The sequence below is a fragment of the Eupeodes corollae genome, chromosome 1, assembly GCF_945859685.1.
Source record: "Eupeodes corollae chromosome 1, idEupCoro1.1, whole genome shotgun sequence".
NCBI lineage: Eukaryota > Metazoa > Arthropoda > Insecta > Diptera > Syrphidae > Eupeodes > Eupeodes corollae.
Genome location: NC_079147.1, coordinates 144,239,564 through 144,258,205, shown reverse-complemented (window position 1 = coordinate 144,258,205; position 18,642 = coordinate 144,239,564). Strand labels below are relative to the sequence as shown.

Genomic DNA, 18,642 nt, shown 5'->3' with positions numbered 1-18,642 from the left:
CGAAATAATAAAATCGTATTTACCTTCTTATTTATATGATAAATGTAAATCAATTTATATCGAAGGCAACACTTAAACCAACCTGATCGTATTGATCGAAGAAGAAAGCTTTCCAAGTGATAGTGATGATTCGCTAAGATGCCAGTCTATTTAAAAGATCAATTGCTACTTTTGGTTGGTTGCCTACGATTTTTTCGTTTAAAAATTACCACCGATTTTCGTGAAAGTGTGCAAAAGAATCCGAGGACGTGAAATCTAAGTCGTTTACAGGTACTTACATAAGTGAATTGTGTGTCGTGATTTCGGCCTGCAATTCTAGAAATGCTTATCAGTTTACTCTTGAGCTCAATTTCGGCCGTACTGTCAAGTATATAGATTATTTCTAAAATTGCGCATCGAGAATGTCGAATGCGTTGGCCAACTGAGTTTTTCCCTCCCATTTTGATGTTCAGAACTTTAAGACCAATATGCACCGGTATCGCCTCTTAAATCCTTTACTATAGCCCTAACGCTCGTAGTGTGTTTAAGTATAAACATATAAAGGGTCCTAATAACCCCTGAAAGCCTGTAAATAGAAAAAAAATTCTTGTGGTCTCAAATCGATGGTATAGACACCGTAAATGGAGCTACGTGCCACACAGCTCAAGCTACAATCGAAATCCTGCGCAAGTGTTTTCATGGGATGGTTATCTCACGATAGGGCTATCTAAATCGTGTGGTTTGACCCCCTTAGACTTTTTCCCAGGTCTATTCTAATAAGCTGCAAACAACTCGCTGCCCTTAGACAACTTAATCGATGGCATCGGTCTAATTCAGTCTGATTTATGCGCCAAAGTCATCGAAAATTGGGCCTTTCTAATGCACGTTTTCCAGCGAAGCCACGCCGGCCATTTAAACGATGTTATATTTCATCAATTATACCTCTCAAATAAAGATAAAACTTTATTGATATCTCATACACAACTTGTTTTTTTTTTCAATATAAATACCTATTCAATAAATTTAATATTCAATGTTTCAATCAAAAACAAATGCCTCCATATATTCGTACACAGATTCATTTCATTCATAAGAACTTTCTCTATTAAATGTTAAGACTTCGAAAAAAAAATTGTTTAACCTTAAAAGCATGGTAGCTAAACTTCACATGAATTTCAAGCAACATTTCGACTTCACCGTACAAATTTTTAAAAAATAACCATCATTTTATAAAAAAGGAACAAAATAATACCGTCAACGTCAGTCAATTGAACTCGAAACTTTATTGGAAATGATTTTCTACCAGGTTTTGAAAATACAAATCAAAGAGCTAAAGCGCAAAATTGATTTCCTCTTTGGTCAAGCAGGCACCAAATACGCTGCATCAAATTTTAGGTAAATCTTTTAGACTCTAGCTCCTAAACTTACATCATGTACTGTACAAATCCAATATACTTATCCAATATGTGAATATGAAACAAATATAAAACATTTTAAAAAAGAACGGGGGGGGGGAATACAAAACACAGAAGAAAAATTTTGAACGCAAGACATAAAAGTTCATGGTGCATTTAAAAATTGAAATAGAATTTTATAACAACTACTGCTGACCTTTCGATTTCCGGTTCACAATAGCACTCAGCTGGTCCAGAAAATTGAAACTTTTCTTGATGGAATGGATCTGTCGTTCTGGAATTCAAGTTTCCTTGATGTTGTTGCACTCTTATGTTATAAGCGTCTTCCTCTGTAAACATAAGAAGAAGAAGAAAAAAATTACATTCATATCATCAAGAATGTAGACAAGCGTGTGTTACGTGTTACGTGTATCGTGTTAAGTGCGGAAGTTAAAAGTGCCATCCTATAGATAGTTATAAAAGGACCTTTTTGATCCCATATCACTACACTGAACTAACACTCTGACTCACTTACCATTGAAGTTATTTGAGATGTCATTTGCACTTGGAGTCGATGGGGCAGCACTACTACTGCTACTACTACTACTGCCGCTGCTCGCACTACTTGAAGATGTCGTCGTCGGTGGACTGAATGTGGTCATAGAAAGCACTTGATCTGCCCCATCTTTTGTCAATGTGACAGAATCAAATGAGGGGGCGGCTGAAGAAGCAATTGGAATAGCAGTCGTTGTTTGGTTTGGTTGGGTATCCAATACAGTTGTTGTGGGGACTGTTGTTGTTGTTGTAGTACTTATGACTCTATGAACAAAAGGCCTTCGGCCATGATATCTATGGTGACCACTTCCGCGGCGTCGAGGATGATTGCCAAACACGTTTCCACTCGCTCTATGCGGTGTTTCAAAAATGTCATTACGATCTGTTGTTTGGGTGTGGAAAAAGTTCATGTCCAGCATTTGGCCGCCATCCTGTATGATGGGCTTCCTGGGTCGGGTATTGTGGTGAAGTCTATCAAATTTACTTCCTCGCTTTCCACCCTTGTTAGGGCGTCGTGGGTTATGGAAATCACCACCATCCACCGTCGAGCTCTCCATTAATTCATCTTCAAGGCCATCAGCTTCATCATAATTCACATCGTCGAATCTTATCATCCCACCCGGGGATGCAGCTGATGCTGTCATCGACTTGTTTTCTTTCAATTGCTTTTTAATGTCCTTGAGATGATTTATCTTATCCTTGAGTACTTTAATCAGCAAATCGATTTGGCCGCGTGATTTGCGCCATGTCTTTTCGTCGTCATAAATCACATCAGAACAATTGACTTTGCCCGTTTCGGATTCGATGAAACATTTTGCTCCCAGTTTGCCACCAATTTTTGGTGATGACCTACCTCCACCCCCACCATTACCACCACTGCCACCAATACTTATCCCACGGGTCAAGTTATTCGTATTCAGTTCGTGTTCGAGGAATTTCACTTCCAGAGTTTCCAGGGTACTTTGAATTTCTTGAATAACTTTGGTAATTGGGTCATTGGGAGTAGCTGAGGATGAGGCGGAGGTTGTTCCATCGAGATAGTTGGGTGTTTCTCGTTTGTGACGGTATTTCAACTCATTCGCACGTCTATCACCAGCACCGGAAGAATTATTTTGTGAACCATCACGAAGATGGTGTTCAATTAGCGATAAGGTATTCGATATGTCAAGCAGTTTCTCAATTTCATTTGGAAAATAATTCAGGTAAATCTCATTTGGAGAAGAATTTTCTTCTTCCGTAAATTGTCGATTTTGTGGTGGTTGCGATGGTAATCCCTCGAACGTGGCACGTTTATGACGACGTGTTAGGAAGGCTTGATTTCTGAAAGCATATAGGAATTTATATTAGGATTTTCAGTTATGTGTGCCAAAAAAAATATTTACCTTACCTTTTACGCAGACGAGTTCCAAAATAATCCCGATTGGTTTTGATTTTGGTATAAACAACTCCGTCGGGAGTGAAGCAGGCACAGTTACGCTTCGACTGCTTGGGCATTTTGTTCAATTCGGCTAAATGATGTTGGAGTTGTAACTAAAAGAAATAAATAAATAGTTTTATCCTATTGAAAACATCATTTCTAATAAGAAATTGTGAGATAGATTTGTAGCTCTACGTAGAATAGAGAAAGCGGATGTCTATAGTTTTTAATTAATGCAAATACAACTTAAGCTCTTATACCCGTATATATGGATAGAAGGAATGGTAATACATTTCCTTGTGTCGAACGTAGGAGACCGTGTTGTATTTCTAAATAAAGAACAAGTTGTAGGGGGCTTCAATCTAGGAATCTTATAAGGAGGAAAGTTGGAAAGGGAAGATGGTATTGCCGTTAACTGACTTTGCATTGGAAAGTTCACCAGGTGCAGTTGACATGCGTTGGGAAAACCAAAAAGGTTTCTTGAATTTATTTTGAAGGAAGTGGATTTTCTGATGCAATTTGTAATCCGTCACAAGTTTGAATCCGATGCAAATTTGGGTCCTTGCTTAAGAAGGTCAATCAGCCCAATAAATTGTTTTTCTCGAAAATATTTCAATTTGAAAAAATCAATTTAAACTTTTCATTTGTTGGCCAGCAACTTTGTATGGGACTACTTTTAAGTTTGATCTTTGAAAAAATAAAAAAACGCCTTACACGAATCTGCTTAAAACTTTCATTTTCAAGTTAGAACTCAATCTACGCAATGGTTTGGGGTGTAGGGGCCAATACAGATAGACAAGACAGACGGATGGAAGGATTCGGGGACCTACATTTTTCGACTTTTCTACCATCGTAATATCATCTGCGATTAAATATCGAGTTCCTATATGTGGCAAGTAAAAATGATTCCGGAGAAATGTGAGGGTTTTTGGGGTGAAACTCAAACTCAAACAAACTAAAGAGATATTTGATGGCGTGTTATTTTTATAAAAAAAACTGTTCATTCGATTTTTCTCAAAATTTGACCAGATGTCAAAAACGTTACTTTGCACAAAATTGTTTTTTGAGAGTCCTTTTTGGATCTTTCTACATTATCTGTATAACTAAATTTGTTTGAAGTCTATATATCTAATGGTTCTTGAGCTATGGACGACGAACAAACTTCGCAAACATACGGACGTACGAACGTACGTACACACGCACTCACAGATATCTTTCTAAAAATATTTTATTTCGACTCTAGGGACCTTGAACCGTCGAGAAATGTAAAAATTTTCAATTCGACAAATCGGACCGATTACCGATACAAAGTCCAACTTGTCATAAGCCGATCGACCAATAAGTTCAGTGAATGGGCTCAAAGCGAGATGGCCACCGACCCCGATTTTTACAAGAAAATTTTGTTCAGTGTTGAGTTAAATATTTGGTGTGATCGTAATCCACAAGCCATTGCTAAGACGCGCGCAGTCCATCCTCAAAAATAGATCGGGCCATATTTCTTCAAAAATGAAGCCGGCCATAAAGTTACATTCAAAGGACTAATAAACCATGTTTATGAATTTTACTTGCCTAAATTGGAACAAGACGGCACTACACACCATAAATCCGCTCGCAAAACAATTAATTTATTGAAAGGAACTTTAGGTAGCGCATTATCTCCCATCGCGGACCTGTTTTCTGGCGTCCAAAATTGTGCGATATTTTTTTTTTATATGATATGAATACTCTTATAATGATTATAGCGAGTAATTAGGAAGGGAGGATAGGATTTAAAAAGGAGATACCGATGAATGTACCTTGTTTTTTGAATGTCTGCACATTGTAATGAGTGGGAAATATTAAGTCTGGTAAAGCATTCCACATTCTTGTAGTGCGACTAAAAAAAGAATCTCTGTACTTTACAGTACGACCGAAATTGTGTTCAAGGGTAAAATGATGGGCATTTCTGAAAGAACGAGTATTACGGTTGAATGGCTATTTTATTAGAGCATTGCTTATGTAAATAATGATAAAATAATGAGAGGCATGCAACCTTACGACGGTGCTCGAGAGAAGCAAAAGTTTCAGTGAGACAACGGTCACCTATCATTTTTATCTCTCCTTTGAATTCTGTCCAAGAAACTCAAGTGGGTTATAACTTGTACTCAAGTTTTGGACGAATATAGGCTTTATAAATTATAGCCACATCAGAAATGGTTAAAAACTTCTTGCATCGTCAGAGAAAACCTAAACACTCCACAACAAGGGGTTTGTAATGCACATACCTAGGACTGATAGCTATTCAGTCTCCTGGATGCAAGTACCACTCATGGATAGTGGCATTGGGGGAAGGTTACGCTTTTGCGACAGTAGACAGCATTGAGTTTTCGAAGCATTAAATTCTACACTGTTTTTGATTCCCCATTGAACCATGCTGTCAAGATCAGAATTTAATGAGCTTATCATGTAGTCCACATCCGAAAAACAAGGATGAGAATCTAAAAACGAATAAAAAGCAGAGGGTACTGTCGTCCGCGAAAAAATTTAGTGGGCTAGAAGTTTCAGACAAAAGATCATTTATAAAAAGACAAAACGGAGCCCTGGGGAACATCAGCGCTTATTTTATAAATATCATATTTAAACCCGTGCAATACTACTTGAATTGAACGGTCCGAAAGGTAATTTCTAAAGCAACGAAGAAGGGATTCATCAATACCAAATGCATAAGAGAGTTTGATGCCAAACTCTATCAAATGCTTTTGAAATATCAAGTGCAATAATCTTACTTTCTTCAAAACGATGTAGGGATTTGTTCCACTGTCGGGTGAGATAAACCATAAGATCACCAGTGGACCTATTGCAACGAAAGCCACACTGTAGGTGTAAGAAGCTTCCGTTCTTCAAGATATTTCTTAAGCTGAAAATTGATCAGCGTTTCCATGACCTTGGAAAGAAGGGACGTGAGTGCTATTAGACGATAGTTAGAGGGAGAGGAGGATTCGCCTTTTTTAGGGACAGGCTGGACAAATGCAGTTTTCCATCCACTCGGAAAGAGACTGTAGAATAGGACAGATGGAAAAGCTTACGCAGTGGTTTTTCCAGCGTGGGAGAACACCTCTTCAGAATAATAGCGGAGATGCAATCCGGGCCAGCGAATTTGTGAATCTCAAAATTTTTAAGTGCTCTAGTAACTGAACGAGTGCATAAGAAGATTCGTCCCATAGAATTGTCTACGCTTTCAATCATTGAAAACGAGCATCGGAACCGACGAATACGTAGTGTAACGCACATTTTTTACAAACGACCAGATATTTTTACTACCATTGGAACATTGTAGTATTTTTTGCCATAATTATGGTCAAAAATTTAATGCGTCGTATATGTCCGTTACAGATCTTTCTGGCTTGTTTGAACTTATTCCGGTTTTCCTCAGTTGGATGGGCTTTGTAGTTCTGGAAACTAACATTTTTACATTCCACAAAGAATTAAGTTCGTAATCATAACTGCACTGGAATCCCTGTCACTATCGAGGAAGCATAGTGACCAGTTAAAGTTCCTGAAGAATTCATTTAGACCGTCGAAGTTGGCTTTCTCAAATTGCCAAACGGTTCTCGTAGTGGCTTTAACTTTAACTGGCGGTTTTTGGCATGAGAAATTTGCAGATATTACACAATGGTCTGATGTTCCTAGAAGCGATAATACATTGACAGTATATTTATCAGGATCAGAAGAAACAAGTCTAGTGTTGGCGGATTGACCTGCAACGTCAGGAATCCGAGTTGGCTTGTCCACTAACTGAGTCAGGGGGTTTAATTCAGCAAAAATCTCGACATTTAAACCGAATAGCGTAGCGTAGCCTTCAAAGAATTGTGTACATTGAAATCGCCCGTAAAAATGATCTTACTGCGCGGAAAATAGGATACAATTCTCTGGATAGAGTCGGACATCGTTTGAAGACGAATTACTATCCAAACTTGGACTGAAATGTTATGTAAAATAGAACATAAGCCTGAGATGCTCACAAACAACACCAATTGCTTAAAGATAATGGTAGAAAATTAGGCCTCTCGGCTGTAGTTTATTCGATTCAGCCCTAGAATCGTTTTAAAACATAATAGCAAATCTTTATTATCTTTATAATAAAGCTTAATTCTTGGTCATAACATTAAATAATAATCGTTTATTTCTTATTCAAACCAAAAAGTCTAAAAAAACATTATAGGGTGACACTATACTGGAAAATACTCAATACCAAGTTATAGTCAAAACTACGCGTCTGTCACTTAATCGAAAAATCGTTAATAGTTTACGTGATATGGACACGTTCTTTTTCATTTTGAAATTATTTCATATTAATTATATAAATTATATTATTAAATTAGTGATGAAGACTTTCATTGTCTATTTCGATTATCTGATTACTTTTTAAGGGAATAAAGAGAGCATAGGGAAGATGCGAATATTTTTGAGATATCTGAGTTAATCTGGACTTCAGTTCATTGTAGCACAAAATGTTGAAGTTGAACGCACTACAGTGTGCAAAACCATAAAGCATGTGGAGCTACAAATTGTTAAAAAGCTATCACAACAGTCCAAGCTTAAAGGTTTGAATTTGAAATCCCTGTAGAGATGTTATGAACCAAAATCCACAAAATATGTTTATAAACAAACGAAAGCTAGGCGTCTTAAGCTTAAACGAGAATTTTCTAGGTAAAGCTATTGAATGTGATCTTTTTTTTATTGAAATAAAGCTTAATCTAGAAGTGTCTGGCCTTAGCTCATATTGATAGCTTTGACTAGCTGACTTTATCTTAGTCCAAAAATAAAATTTCAAACACAGGCTCATTCAAATTTTAGTTATAAAAGTATAAAGACTTACATGGAATTTGCACTTGTGCTTTCTCCAGCGCCCCGCTTCGTTAACACACTTCCACTTTTGGCCGGGACGACAATTCTGTAGCAGTGCTGGATCCGAACACTCTGAGTTTAATCGCATCATTTTTGTCATATACGGCGCTAGAGGCAAATGATTGTCAAATTGATCCTGTTGCTGTGTGTGCGCGTCTACATTACCACCATAATCACCCAGCCCCGTCGAGCTTTCTATCATTCCTCTATCATCATCCACGTCACTTTCGAACTCATCCTCATCCTCATCGTCGTCATCGTCAGCAAACTTAGTATCATCTAAATTGTAAACGACATAAATTTATATCACATAAGAAGAATATGGACAAAAGATTACATAGCGATCCGTAATTGACATCATGAATTAACTCACCATCAATGTCATCGAAATCATCGTGCTCCTCATGTGATTCCAAGTTAACATTTTCCTCATTACTACGAATGGCATCAGCACTCGAATTGCCGCCCTCCACCTCTACCATCGTGACAGCGACGCTGGCCGCCTTGTTAGTTATATTCTTTGGTATGTCCTCAACTAAGGTGCTATTCACTAACTTCATGTCAAGTCGTTCCGCCTGTAGTCTCGCCTTAGACTCGGCTATTTGCTCTGGAGTCTCCCGCCGACCGGAACTCTCAATTAGGAATGTATCCGGCCATAGGTCACGTATGCTACGGTGTCTACTAAGGAGCAATGGTAAAATACTCCGACCATCCATGTGCGGGGGTGTTGGAACCCCACCCATGTCGAGGAATGTTGGTGCCAAGTCAATATTTAGCACAACTTCATCGACTCTAAATTAAAAGTGCATATAAACGAAAGCATTACATATTTACTCCTAACGTATGTGAAGCGAAGAAGAAACTTCGAAGCTAACAATTAGTGTACAATACTTACACAATTGCCGGCTGAATGCCTGGTCCACGTATTAGGAACGGAACTCGTACATCAAATTCAAAGGGGAAACTTTTACCCTTAATCAATCCGAACTGTCCCAAATGATAGCCATGGTCTGAGGTGTAAATGATGTACGTATTATCGAGTTCACCAAGTGCTTTAAGTTCGTTATAAACTCGCTCCACGGCTACGTCAACACTTTGGAGGGTCTGCAGTCTTTTGGTCATCAGAATGTTTGTGAAACGTTTGTGCACTGGTTCCATGGGCTGAGTAACTCGTAAGATCCATTGTTTGTCTGGATTAGGTGCATGGTCGTAGGATGGGGTACTGCAAGTAAATAGAAGATACAAATTAAGTTTTAATTAACTTTTTTATAGCATGAAGAGAGAAGGGTAGATCAATTTCGACTTGTAATTGATGTGTGGTGTATTTTAGACGAAAGGAAACTTAACATAGAAACTACATGTTATTTTAACATACTCTCAAAACTATGAAAGTGATTTGTGTGTTATTTGCATCATGTTAACGTCTAACAGACGTATTAATAAACGCTATTTAAACTTCAATAAGGTTTAATCAGTTAAGTATGGATTAAAATCAAAAAACGGTGTTTTTTATACGTGTGGATTTAATAATACTTTTTTCGGATTTGGATTTTTTGACAGCTTGATGGAAGCAAATTTGTGGTGAGTGCATTATCTGGCGTATTTGGCCAGGTAGTCGCACCGGTTACTAGCCCGAAGTTTTTTTTTTTAAAACATGATGACAAATCCTTATCTTTATAATAAAGTTAAATTCTTGACCAAGCATGAGTTTATATGCGTTTTTTTCTTCTTGAAAGCTACATTTATAAAAAAATACTCTACGTATTTCTGGCAGCAGCAGTCAAAATATTCAACACGCAATCTCAATCACACCAAAATTAAAATGTTAAAAAATGAGCCAAAGTCTGTTGTATGCAAAAAATATGAGTAATAAGTCTGCTCCGAAAAGTAATGACATCTAAAAATACGCAAAAGTTCTAAATATTCGTTGTTCTATAACATTTAGGAGTGTTAATTTTACCTTCTACCAGGTTTAAAAAAATGGGTGAATATCACACCCCTGAGTGGCAAATATTTGTGCCTAGCTTTGCTTTTTGTATATGCACAATTACCGCTCTTCTGAATTTTAAGATTCTACAACAATCATAAACGGTTTGCCTTGTATTTTTCGTGAGTTGGATACCACACTTCCTATTCATATGTCTTTGAACTTAGTCAAAAATGACATAAGTCAAAAAATGGTCACACAGACTCAATGGACTTAAGACTTTAATATTAAAATAAATATTAATTTATTGGTCTTATTGACTAAAGACTATATCAATACGATATTTAGCAGTTTCTAGACTTTAGTTGTTGGCAGTTATCGAAAGATACACAAAGTCAAAAACCTAAAATGCAATTTTTTGATTTAAGACTATTTTACCCAAGTTAAAATTTTTTTCGAATTTTTACTTTCCTTGCATCACGAGACCTACCTTTGTGCTAAGTTTCAAGTTTCTGCGATGCCGTGAAGTGCTTCATCTCTTTGATGATTGGTAAGTCAGTCAGTTAGGGTTTTTGGCGATTTTTGAAATACTCTATCTCAGAAAGTCTTTTATCTTAGGAGCTGACATTTTGATGGGTACATGCACCCAATTCAATTCAATTAATAGTTTAGTAATTATTGCAAATAGGGAAGTCCTATACAAATGGGGAGCAGTGCCAAAAATTTACTGTGCACTACCGTTCATTTTGATTGAATTGAGTTGAATGTATGTCAAAACCCGTAAAATATTTTAAAACTTCGGATTGTGACTAAAAATAAACTTTTTAGCCCAGTGATAGCTTATGTCAGCTTATAATTTAACGATTGGCGATGTTACTAAAGACCGTTACAGGTGTCAGGTGCAGAGCAATTTTAACCGATGTCATTTTTTAAAGTAAAATTTAATGTAGAGGGCGTTCTCTCGTTTAGTTAAGTTTCGCGTTGCCAATTTCAATATAAGAATTCTCGGTATTTAAGAATTTTTTAATACATAGTTCATTCTTTTGCAATTTACCTCATCTAATTCTACTTGTGCACCTGTTCATAAAACTTTTGAAATGTTATGAAAAGTTATTAGTTACCAAAACATTTATACAAATCAAACTGAGTATCATAAAAAAGAGATAAGTTAATGTTTTCTTTACTCGATAATTATTTCAGTAGTTAAACTTTATTAAAATAAACGTTATATTTTTGTCGGTAATTGAAATTAACGTTTGTGATATTTTCGGTCAATTGTAAACGGTGATTTTTTAAGAGCTTGAGAACTTTTTTAAAAAAAAACGCATAAAATTTGCAAAATCTCATCGATTCTTTATTTGAAACGTTAGATTGGTCCATGACATTTACTTTTTAAAGATAATTTCATTTAAATGTTGACCGCGGCTGCGTCTTAGGTGGTCCATTCGGAAAGTCCAATTTTGGGTAACTTTTTCGAGCATTTCGGCCGGAATAGCCCGAATTTCTTCGGAAATATTGTCTTCCAAAGCTGGAATAGTTGCTGGCTTATTTGTGTAGACTTAAGACTTGACGTAGCCCCACAAAAAATAGTCTAAAGGCGTCAAATCGCATGATCTTGGTGGCCAACTTACCGGTCCATTCCTTGAGATGAATTGTTCTCCGAAGTTTTCCCTCAAAATGGCCATAGAATCGCGAACTGTGTGGCATGTAGCGCCATCTTGTTGAAACCACATGTCAACCAAGTTCAGTTCTTCCATTTTTGGCAACAAAAAGTTTGTTAGCATTGAACGATAGCGATCGCCATTCACCGTAACGTTGCGTCCAACAGCATCTTTGAAAAAATACGGTCCAATGATTCCACCAGCGTACAAACCACACCAAACTGTGCATTTTTCGGGATGCATGGGCAGTTCTTGAACGGCTTCTGGTTGCTCTTCACTCCAAATGCGGCAATTTTGCTTATTTACGTAGCCATTCAACCAGAAATGAGCCTCATCGCTGAACAAAATTTGTCGATAAAAAAGCGGATTTTCTGCCAACTTTTCTAGGGCCCATTCACTGAAAATTCGACGTTGTGGCAGATCGTTCGGCTTCAGTTCTTGCACGAGCTGTATTTTATACGGTTTTACACCAAGATCTTTGCGTAAAATCTTCCATGTGGTCGAATAACACAAACCCAATTGCTGCGAACGGCGACGAATCGACATTTCACGGTCTTCAGCAACACTCTCAGAAACAGACGCAATATTCTCTTCTGTACGCACCGTACGCATTCGTGTGGTTGGTTTAATGTCCAATAAAGTAAACTGAGTGCGAAACTTGGTCACAATCGCATTAATTGTTTGCTCACTTGGTCGATTATGTAGACCATAAATCGGACGTAAAGCGCGAAACACATTTCGAATCGAACACTGATTTTGGTAATAAAATTCAATGATTTGCAAGCGTTGCTCGTTAGTAAGTCTATTCATGATGAAATGTCAAAGCATACTGAGCATCTTTCTCTTTGACACCATGTCTGAAATCCCGCGTGATCTGTCAAATACTAATGCATGAAAATCCTAACCTCAAAAAAATCACCCTTTATAAAATCATTATTCAAGTGATAAAAGGTGGTTAAATTTTAAAGGCTCATGTTGAACGTGAGCCAAACCTTAATGTCAAGTTTGTTTCTGCATTTAATTTGACATTTCTCGATTTCAGACCAACTCAATTTGAAGCATAGAAAGATATACAATCGAGGAACGCGTTAAAGTTAATCGGGCTTATTATGAAAACGGGCGTTCAAATTAAAATGCATATCGTGCTTTCGTGATTTTTTCGGTCAATTTTATCCTCCAAATGTGTTTACAATAGGGACAATCTTGAGCAAACCGAGTCTATAAAAGATTTTACATTTCACACATACTCGTAATGTCTTTAATAGGCATCGCAAATAAAAAAAACGCCTTTAATGGAAAAACATGTATGTATATAGGTTATCCTTAATATTTTACGGACAAAAGCGGATCTATAAGAAAAAAAAGAGACGTTAAACCACTGATCTTTAAGTCTTTCATTACCGGCTGAAGAAAGGTATTTACCGGTATAAAGACTAAATGTACAAATACTATTACTGACCAGATATAAATTCTTATTAAGCCAGATATTGAAAAAAGTAGGACTTTAACCTGAGACTACAAAACAACTTTTTACACATATTGAAATGTGTTGCCGAACACTTAATGTCTAATTATTAGCTTTATTTAAGGAAGCCAATATTGTCAAGAAGTAAAAGCCAAAGATAAAATTCTATTCCCAGGCATGATGTTAAAGATAATGAAAAATTCTTCGTGTGATCTACGGTCCCGTATATGTAGAAGTCGAGTGGAGTAAAAGATGGAACTGAGGAACCTAGTTAAATGGATAAGTTGGTTGGGTGCGGTTCGAGTCACACAGGACTGTTGGTAACACTAACAGAAACGGATATTTTGCAATAGAAGACAAATGATGCAATGCTGCGTTCCGCGCTCGAGGTCGGAAACATCATATAGAACTTACCAAAAAGTCTAAACCAAAAATATTCAATACTTAACAAGATGGGAATCTCAGGGTGACATTTCGGTTTCCCTACAATCTACTGAGGACTAAATATGGGAGTGTGCGTAAAATGATACAAAAACCAAACACATTCTCACATCTATTCCTAGGCCCATTAAATTGCTTCATTTTTAAAGTTTCATGGCCGCGTTCAAAAACGAAACCATTCAAACCACCAGAATCTGAAGTGCTGACAGGGTCTTAAATTGGAAGATTTGTATAGCTTTTTAGTTTCAATCAAAATAAATGTTGTAAATGAAAATTAAATTGATTATTAGTGCTGTATTTTGATTCTATGATTACGCAAACATCTTTTCTCAATAAAGTATTCACACCAAGAAAATAATTTTCAGGTTTGAGGCGGCGGCGGTGTGGAAATGCATTTAATTGTATCTTTTGACTAATTATACATTTAATACAATAAAATATGAACAATAATTTTTAAATTAAATGAAGGTAAGTTTTTAGTTGGAAGGTAAGTAAAGAATGTCTTAATTTACTTAAACCCAAATTTGAATACTCAAAATTAAAGTCAAAACCATATGAATGAGCTGAATGTTGTAGTTAGAAAATGACTACTTGAATTGAGTAAAAATATCGGGAACATTTTTTTTTTATTATTTTGTACGAAGTGGATACATAAATTATTCTGTAAATCCGAAATAGTTTGATCTGTTTTGGTGGTTGATCGGTTTTCAACTTTAAAAATCTTTAAAATTAGAAAACTTGTAGCAAATAAAAATTACTAGTCATTTAACAATGTAATCAATTTAATATGTTATGAGATAATTTATGAAAACTTTGGCAACACAACATTTTTAAATGATTATTATATTTTGCGTAAAACTATATGAATTCACTAAAAAAAATTCTGTACGTCAATATGTAATAAGCATTCATGTCGATTACATGATCTATTGGATGAGTTATGCATGAATTCAGATCGATTTTTTAACATTTTCATTTTGTAATAAATTTCAAAATTTGTATTTCATTTGCTCTGCATTTATTGAACGGGTTTTCTTTAATCTTTCTGATTATGTTCTTAAATATTGGTGTTTCATTGATGTTACAAAGTTTTTTTGATAGCAAATACATGTATGCTTCCATCAATCAAGAATGTTATGGACAATGGCGGATCCACGGGGGGGGGGGTCGTAGGGGTCATGACCCCCCCTGGGAAATAATTTGTTTGCTTTTTCATAGGAATTCCCTTCAATTCAAAACTAATCGTATTGCGTTAATGGATATGACCCCCATTATATTTTGAATTATTTATGAAACATTTGTATTTTACTTCCTTAAACTTTGTTGCTAAAAGTACTACTTTTGACTGAAGATTGGACCAAGAACATAATATGAATCGGATATTCAGCCCTATTCCAAAAACACAGCACAAATTCATCAGCTTTTGACCAATTGACGATCCAGGCGGGGGGGTCATATGAGCCAAAAAGCTTATACAGTTAAGTTGTATAAGTAAAGGTTTCATTTAAATATTTATAAGTAATTTAACGACATTTACCCAAAAGTGGTTTGCTGTCCAAAAAACAACTCAAATTTTGATTTTCGTTCAATTTAGAACACGAAAAAACTTGAGTCATGCTATAAATTATTTTCATAAAAATTGTTACTAAGAAAAAGAGCAAATATTCAGGTTCTTAAAAATAAACCTTGAATAAGAGATCATCAATTTTATATTAAGTTGCCTTTTAATTCCTTAAACTAGCCTTCAATTTTATTATTACATTTTTTTGACACACATAAATAGTGATTATAGACGTGATTTTTACTGCGACATAAAGGAACTATGTAGCAAGTTTTGCATTAGTAAACAATTTCAAACTAGAGTTTTTAATCAAATATGACATTACGAAGAAGTCGAACAAAGTGGCTACCTCGATTCCTTCCTTCCGTCTGTCTGTCTTTCCTGGCCCTTAAAGTCCAAACAATTGTGTTGATTGAAATTAATATTTTCAGTTTATTAATGTAAGGAGTTTTTATCATTTTATTAATAAAAAAATAACAGCAGTCCCCACACAAATTTTTTTGTTCAAACATGTGATTTTTCTAAAACTTTCTCAAAATTTTGTGTTCTTAATTTGGCTTCTTTCTACAAAAAAACATATTTTCGTATTGCTCCAGAAGGGTACCCCTCAAAAAAATCTTTATTTTGTTTTTAAGTTTTCTTAAGAACTAATGGAACGATTTCAAAATTCTTCTTTTTCTGTGCAAGCTCTGATGATTTTGTATGACCAAAAATTTATTTTTTTTATTTTTAATAAAATACTAATTTTGTTTACAAAACTCGATATCTCAGAAAGGGGACAACATTTTTTTACGAAATTTAAATGTTCATATGTATATTTATAAGCTTTTTATTAAGTGCTTATACCAAAAATATTTTTACGACAAAATTTAAAATGATCTTCGAAAAAAATAAGTTAATCTAGATTTTTTGACAAATAAAATGGCATTTAAATTTTTGAGAAGAACTTATTTTGGATCTTAAAATATAGGCAATATTTTTAAACAGACTTTTTGGAAGAAATAAGAAAGTTCTTGCGACCCAGTCATGCATTTTATTTCTTTCAAAATTGGCTTTCTGTTGAATACAAAAGATCTTAAAAACATAAATAAATCTACTTTTGAAGTCAATTTGCTTGGATGCTCTAGAACCGAGATTCAAACACGAATTTCTATAATACAAATGCCCCAAAAAATCAAGCGACACTTTTGTGAAACTAATGGCTAAGTGAAAAACACAATAAACGTTTCATATCTATTGATATAAAAGCTTTGAAACGTGTAATTTGTGAGAACCTACTACCAAACTTTTCTTCCCAACTACGTCAAAAAGTGCCCGACATTTTAACATATCAGATCCTCTCTCATTTTCTGGATTTTTAAATTTTTTCAGCGTTTTTCGTATTAATAGAAATGAAAACAAGAAAATTGTGTTTTGTTTTTGGAAAAAAGCAACGTTTCAAACCAATTTCCTACATTCCGCGAAATGCACCAAAAACTCTGTAAGCTACTGTATTTTAGCTCTTAAATATGGCATATTTAGACAACTGTTCGAATCTTGGAATGCTTTCATAGAGTCATCCAAATTAAATAGTTAGATCATAACTTGCTGGACAACAGTGTTCTAAATAATTTGATAACTAAGGAATTATAAAATTTTGTTAGCATTCTTTACAAAACATTAAAGAACATTTTTAAGCGGTGAGTAAAAACTCATCTAAGAGTGTGACCCCCCCCTGATGAAAAGTCTGGATCCGCCCTTGGTTATGGATAACGTATTTTGCTCTTAAAACTTTTTTTTTTAAATATAATATTTATTAATCAAAATGAAATTGAAAAATAGTTGCGAGCTTAAAATATAAACTATTAATACACTTGGATTTATAAATTTAATACACATTTTAATCACTTTCAAAAATAATATTTGGGCCGTCCACTAACGAAAAGTTAATAGAATTCAATAAATTGCGCTCGCACCCTTAACTTGACGATTCTTCGAACGGATCTTTGATACAATAATCCGAGGTGAATTCCGAAATTTAAGAAATTTCGTGGTGATTATTGTAAATCAATGAATTTAATTATATACTGATGTTAAACATGCTTTTTTCAATACAAAAATGTACATTGGTTCGCTATCAACAAAATAGCAGCAAAAGTACAGCTTGAAACTGACTTTTTCGTCGAAAATAGTAAAAAAAAAATCTGAAAAAGACTTATTCACCTGCCCATTTTATTTTTGCTTTGCAAAGTGCCGCTAGCCCACCGCATCGTTTTGTTGTTAGTTTTCACATCTATTCATGGACTAATTGTCAAAATAACAAATACAACAATGTAAACAAATGGGTTTTGGAAAATGAAACGTACGAAAGATCATTAATATGGTTTTGTACAAAAATAGTTGCCATAAGTCTAATATCCAAAAAATAAATGCTTGGCCTGACTTAGGTCTCAATTTAAATCTTAAAACTCGTACTGTTTTCTTTGAAAAAAAGGAATATTGAAATGTCAAAAATATTAACACAGTATTGGTTATGTTTGCGTTCTTATATAGTTAAAAAATTGTTACAATATTTTGATAGGAGTTAGCTGCGATTTCAATTGCAGTTCCCTCTGTATTGTGTTTAGGCCGAAGTGAGTCCAATTTCAGTCATAACTTCTGTCAATCACAGAGATACGATAATGATTTAAAAACTGAGTGGTTGCAAACAGAAAAAGTAGGAAACATTATAATTATAAAGTACGAGTATCTATATAACAAAATAATTGTGCAGCTATAAAAAGGGGAACAAAAAATAAAATTACCACTTAACCCAAAGGGTTGTTTTTTTTTCCTACGACTTAAGTAATTTGATATAAGGCACACATGCATATACCTTTAACGTTAAGAGGGATATTGAAAAAAGTAGGATTTCAGTTTTAAGTTTAAGCGGTTCACAAATGGGGGCGGTAAGGTTTGGTTAGAATTAAAAAGTTAAATAGCATCTACGACATACGTGTAGGAATAAGTTACCTATAAGGAACGTTTCGTGATGACTCTATTGTTAATTATGTGGACAAACAATTTGAACACGACAAAATAAGTATTGCTGGCTTCTTAAGAGGCTCTTAAGCCAGATAAGTCGTGAGCAATACACAACATATAACACCACATTCGTGAAAGTTGTGACATTTTCCGGTTGAAATGTTTCACTTGAATTGAATATAGTAATTTGAGTATAGTAAAACTCGTTAGTATATAAACATACCTAGGTTATATACAAAAGGCTTAAAGCTTTCTTTGATGAGCGCTTAGGCGTGGACTATTGACGGTATGGGCAATGGACATGAAATGGAATGGATATGTCTTTTATTATAATCAACATTATAAAGTTCAA

At 35.1% G+C, this 18,642-nt stretch overlaps 1 protein-coding gene across 5 annotated transcripts in view; it reads right to left on the bottom strand.

Moving 5' to 3' along the window:
* Positions 1–18,642, bottom strand: part of LOC129946722 (extracellular sulfatase SULF-1 homolog) — a 336,741-nt gene that overhangs the window by 28,034 nt on the left and 290,065 nt on the right. For 4 of the 5 annotated variants that reach the window (XM_056057007.1, XM_056057043.1, XM_056057018.1 and 1 more), the window contains 6 exons: positions 9,128–9,454; positions 8,606–9,024; positions 8,204–8,511; positions 3,316–3,458; positions 1,909–3,248; positions 1,591–1,723 (listed from right to left, as the gene is read on the bottom strand). In XM_056057007.1, the coding sequence (XP_055912982.1) occupies positions 1,591–1,723; positions 1,909–3,248; positions 3,316–3,458; positions 8,204–8,511; positions 8,606–9,024; positions 9,128–9,454 (2,670 nt within the window). The remainder of the gene's footprint in view (positions 1–1,590; positions 1,724–1,908; positions 3,249–3,315; positions 3,459–8,203; positions 8,512–8,605; positions 9,025–9,127; positions 9,455–18,642) is intronic. The other variant, XM_056057036.1, reaches the window with a different exon arrangement.